This window comes from Pygoscelis adeliae, unplaced genomic scaffold (genome assembly GCF_000699105.1).
Source record: "Pygoscelis adeliae isolate BGI_AS28 unplaced genomic scaffold, ASM69910v1 Scaffold4, whole genome shotgun sequence".
NCBI lineage: Eukaryota > Metazoa > Chordata > Aves > Sphenisciformes > Spheniscidae > Pygoscelis > Pygoscelis adeliae.
In genome coordinates, this window is record NW_008824986.1 from 14,551,156 (window position 1) to 14,556,659 (window position 5,504).

General features: G+C 38.0%; 1 protein-coding gene across 1 annotated transcript in view; it reads right to left on the reverse strand.

The window, feature by feature from the left end:
- Positions 1 to 3,884: 3,884 nt before the first annotated feature.
- Positions 3,885 to 5,504, reverse strand: part of CCDC172 (coiled-coil domain containing 172) — a 22,212-nt gene continuing 20,592 nt past the window's right edge. Inside the window, exons 7-8 of the mRNA XM_009325918.1 lie at positions 4,769 to 4,856; positions 3,885 to 3,917 (exon numbers count right to left, since the gene is read on the reverse strand). Of these exons, the coding sequence (XP_009324193.1) occupies positions 3,885 to 3,917; positions 4,769 to 4,856 (121 nt within the window). The remainder of the gene's footprint in view (positions 3,918 to 4,768; positions 4,857 to 5,504) is intronic.

Genomic DNA, 5,504 nt, shown 5'->3' on the forward strand with positions numbered 1-5,504 from the left:
GTGTCATACATATGAATTTTTTTTCACTGACTCAGTGTGTCATTCAGTTACAGGTACCTTTTTTTTTTGTGACTTATTCTTTACTTCTTGCTGCTCTTAATTTTATAACGTTAATTTGGCACTATCACCAATTCAATCATATCTACGTCAACCAATTAGAGATAATTTGTGTGGGTATGTTGCATTAGCTAACTGTAATTTTTTTCTGTGGTCGCATCTTGCAGTGGTTTTCCTGGTAGTCTTTAAATTGGCTGTTAATAATAAACAAAATAACATGAAAATGTGGTAGCTTAACTCTTTTTTATAAGAAACAAAATAATTACATTTTGACTCCCTTTTTTGTTTTTCCTCCCAGCTGTAGCTGTTTCTTGCTTCAAGAATAGGTACATACCTGGCTAAGTAACATCAGGTCATGGGGGCGCTTTTTACACAGTTAAGCCATATCTTTACTGTGGTTTGTGTTCTGTCTGCTGGCTTGTTGGCTATTGACGTTCTTGGGTCTTCTGCTCCTCAGCATGGCCCCTGACCGTGACTTTGGCTTAGTATATCTCCCAGTTTCTTTGGCTCCTGACCTTGGGTTGTCCTTGCTCTACCTCCAAACTCATTAAGGTTGATTTGTAAACCTATAATCTTGTAGATTCAGGGTTTAACAGACTTCCTCTTTTGGGCCTCTGTGGTCAGACCTTACTCACCCTGGCTGGTAAACTCTTTTTGAAAGTTCAGTGATTTTTCCGAAGCCTCATCAGGTCTATGGCCTGGCTTAATTATTTTCGTGTTAGATTTTTTTCAAATGGATCTTGGATTCTCCTTTGCAATAATCTGTTTGCATTAGGCTGCTACTAGGAAGTGTCTTTTACAAAGCATGGCTGGGAGCTGTGATTTGGTGATAAAAAAATCAGGCTGCTCAGCTGTGTCTTAGGTATGTGGTCACAGTAGAGGAGAGGCGCTGTGGTGTCAGTGTGTAAGCCTGAGATAAAACTGCAGTTCATCAAGTCTTTTGTGAAGGATGTTGGACTTGACGCTTGGCAAACCCCAATCCTTACCAGGTAAATTTAGTAATCTAAAGTATTTCTCTGTCATCCTTCAAAAATGAGTGAGTTTTTTTTCTGTTGATCCTAAAAAGCAACAGGCCCAGTACGGAAGCGTGGCTAGTTATCCCTATACCTTTTTTCGCTAGAAAAATAATTTTCTGCTGGGGCCATCTTCCTTTTTCTCACTAACTGCTTCAAGTATTTCTATGGCTCTAATTCATCTTTTTTGGTCATAAAAAGGGACAACTACTTCCTCTGGCCTCAGAGGTTCTGTTAGACTCTCATAGGCAAAGTATATAATATATAATCTATCCTTTAAAAGAAAAATTTCTTACTATGTCATCTGAGAAGTAATTTATTTATTCATAGCAACTCTGTGTGTATTTTCACGGCAATTTGGCAATGTTCTGTTTTTTAACGTATTTATTAAACATGACAAAAGATTTTGTTCTTTTGTACTCACTATTTAAAAGATTACTCATCCCCGGTTTGAGAATTTTAAAGAAAATCCACAAAACACAACCTTTTGCTTAATTTTTAGTTTGAGTCTTCCAAACAGAAATATTATATTGGTCCCAAATTACATTATTCATAAGACAGGGGTGACAAATGTATATTTATACTTGGAGAAATTACTATGTTTTACATTCACCCTGCAACAGCTGGTTTAGTCTGGCATTACATTTTTTTCAGAGCTGTTGAGGGATTTGTTTAGCCCAATAGGATTTGTATTGATTTCTGTTTCACTTTTTTGGTGAGCTTTATTCTTGTTTTGTTGTTATATTGATTCTGAGAGTTTTAGCCATGTGAGTTATTACAAATTTTGCTATATTTATGCTGTAATTCCACTACAATAATCAAGAACTTAGACCTGCACAGCTGTTAAAAACAAAACACCCCCCCCAAACAGACAAATAAAACCCCCCAAAAACTGAAGTTACTTCAGATTCCAGAAAACTAGTTGCATCTCTGAAAAGGGCTTACCATATTTCTTTTTCCCAGGTGTTATTTCAGGCCACTTAGGGACATTAATTTATATTATTTATTGATGGTTATTGGATGCTATTGCTCACAGCAATAGCTGAAGTGTATATGTAGAATGCTGGTATAAACCAATGAGTTCTGTTTCATGTCATATCTGGGTATTTAATCTATATGGTCTGAACAACTATGTAAATATGAGGTCATTGCAAAAGAAATGCAAGGATCTTTTTAAATAAAAGCAACTATAAGTGGATATACCCAAAGTTTTAAAATAAGTTTTTCCTGGTTGATTACCCAAAACACTTAACATAAGCAAGCTCCCTTAAATGAATAAAACGATCAGGATAAACTCAGCCATCCTAGCAAATCCCAAATTTATATCTGTTTCCAGCACTTAAACCCAAAAATACCACTGCTTTAGCTGTCTGTAGACACTCTGATATGCAACTGTATCATCTTGCAATATGCCCTGGATTTGTTCAAAACCCACAAGCCGTAGTTGCCTAACTTTAAAAAAGTCAGATGGTCCCATAGAAGTCAGAGGGACTAAGTTGTTTAAAATTAAGCACATCCTAAGCGTATCTCTTTCAGGGAAGAGACAAAGAAACCTTATAAGGACGTCAGCTCCAACAGCCCTGGTTATTAAGAATGATAATTCCAACCTCTTGGAATTATCCTAGTTAACCCAGTGGACCAGAAGACTTTTTGATACCAGTGCTGCAGATCAAACTTTGCCACACTTCAAAATGCAGCTCTGTCCCAAGAGGAAAAAACTTTCTCCATCGCAGGCAGAATTTGGTCAGCTTCCAAAAGTGATTTATTCCTCCCTTCTTAATAAACATCATCTGCAGTTTTATGTGTGACAGACACCCTCTGTAGCTTGGAGAGCTCTGGGTGTGGAAAAACTAGTGAAGAGCAATTATCTATGCCACTCCCCTAGGTGGGAAGCAGGCTGAAAATTATTTGCACACCCAGTTGGATGTGATGAGACGATGACCACAGAGTGGACTGAGGCTGAGCAGAGTGAATGTTTTTACATGGTCGTCTTGGAAGCACCTGTATCATAAAGTCAGTTCCTACTGTGGGGTTGGGAACTGCTGTAGCAGTTATACGTCCTACATGCTTGAATGAGTAGGGTTCCTTATTCAATGGAAATTCTTCACCAATTCTCTGAAATGTGGATTTTTCATTTAGAATACATTTTATACGGTTTTATCTTTGCTGTCAAGTGCTGAAGCTAGCACTCAGTATTTTGTGGGTTGTGGGAGAGGAAGAAAAAAAGAATTCTCATGTAATCAGAAGACAAGTGCTAAGTCATGGGCTGGCTTACCATCGATGGAGGCATCTACTGCTCAGTAGATTTGGAAACTATTCTGGACTACCATCCAGTATTGCTGGAATTGAGCTGTTTCGGAGAGCTTGTTACAGAATTGCATTGTCAAGGTATAAACTAAATAGCCACAGCTCCTGTTAAGTATTTCTTGATGGTAATAGCAGTCTTCCTCTCAAATAAGACCACATTACTACCTTAAAAATAGGAGAGTGTTCATTCTAAAAAATAGCACATAGAGAATAGAGCTGGTAATATAGGAACTCAGCTGTATGTGTAGTGGACTATGTACTGTCCATTCACGGGCAACAAAAAGGAAAGTAAAGATGGATAGCTGTTGAACTTGAGGATAAAACACAAAACCCCTACCACTTTTAAATGAATAAGATTTTATTTTAATGAAAAGTAAAGGTAGATACAAGCTGTGGTTTAATCAGACAAAAAAAATAGAAGCAAACCTCATAGAGCCTGAGTAAAATGGTTTTTAAATGCTCAAAGACCAGCTTCTATGACACTCCACATCATATGCCACATATTATTCACCTGTCTGAAGACTTTTTTTGTGATAGATTCTGGAAAAGAGAAAAAGTTGAATTATAGAAAATGAAATCTAATGAGTTCAGTGTGTTCTTTACAGAGAAGTTTTTAAACATTGAGCTGATTTTTTTTGTTTCTGAAGTTTTACAAGCATGATAAAATTAACGGGTAAAGTACAAGTAAATTACATTCCTCCAACAGAAACTTGAAACTGATCATAAAAGTGAGTAATGCAAATTTCCCATGACTCTTATTCTGCTATTGATGCTAGTGGCAGCTGCATCTTCATACAGCTCAATCAGGGGCTCTGAAATGAACCTTTAAAACCCCTTTATTTCCAAAAATGGAACTTCAAAATATTTTTTTCTCTTTGTATTGTTACACAGACTGACAATCAAGAAATTTGAAGTTAGGATTGACATTTAGAAAAAAACCACACTTTAATAAGTTTTTGTAAGGAATTTGTGAGTGGACAAAACAAAATATTACGTAAAAGGATGCTATTATCATCCTATTTCTCCATATTCCCATCTGCCATTTAACTGACAGCTGGAGGTAAAGATTAATTTAGCTCCTAAATGCATAATCTTTTGCAGCTTTCAGGAAACTAATGATAAGTACTAGCCCCCCAAATAGGTCTTTCTTGTGCTAAAAAGATATTTTTAAATTTCTTTTCTGTGCTTCCCTTTTCTGTAAGAAGTGATATTCCTGGACATTTGGAAATAATAGGCTAAAACAAATGACAATTGGAGTGCACCTGCAACGCAAGGATGTTTGGCTGTGTACATAGTATGAAAACCTGCTTATCTAAAACCACTACTAATCATCTTACACCTCTAAAACTAAAATTGTCAAACATTTAAAATTCATAATGAAAATGGCATACCATTTGCAGAATTTCAATTTCTGTTCGAAGAGTCTCACAGATACTTTCCCAATCATCATCTCTGCAATTTTCTAATTCTTTCTTAAGCCTGTGTCCAAAACCAAATAGATTTTTGGATCAGGGAACTGTTGCTTGGGTAACTATTTTTTTCAGCTTTGGTCCCAATTGTCAAATTGACTTTGTGGTGGGTTGACCCTGGCTGGACGCCAGGTGCCCACCAAAGTTGCTCTATCAGTCCCCCACCTGAGCTGGACTGGGGAGAGAAAATATAACGAAGGCTCGTGGGTCGAGATAAGGGCAGGGGGAGATCACTCGCCAAATACTGTCATGGGCAAAACAGACTCGACTTGGGGAAATTAATTTAATTTATTACCAATCAAATCAGAGTAGGGTAATGAGAAATAAAAAAACAAATCTTAAAACACTTTCCCCCACCCCTCCCTTCTTCCTGGGCTTAATTTCACTCCTGATTTTCTCCACCTATTCCCCCCCCCCAGTGGCGTGGGGGGATGGGGAATGGGAGTTATGGTCAGTTCATCACATGTTGTCTCTGCTGCTCCTTCCTCCTCAGGGGGAGGACTCCTCACACTCTTCCCCTGCTCCAGCGTGGGGTCCCTCCCACAGGAGACAGTCCTCCATGAATTTCTCCAATGTGAGTCCTTCTCACAGGATGCAGTCCTTCAGGAACAGATTGCTCCAGCGTGGGTCCCCCGTGAGGTCACAAGTCCTTCCAGCA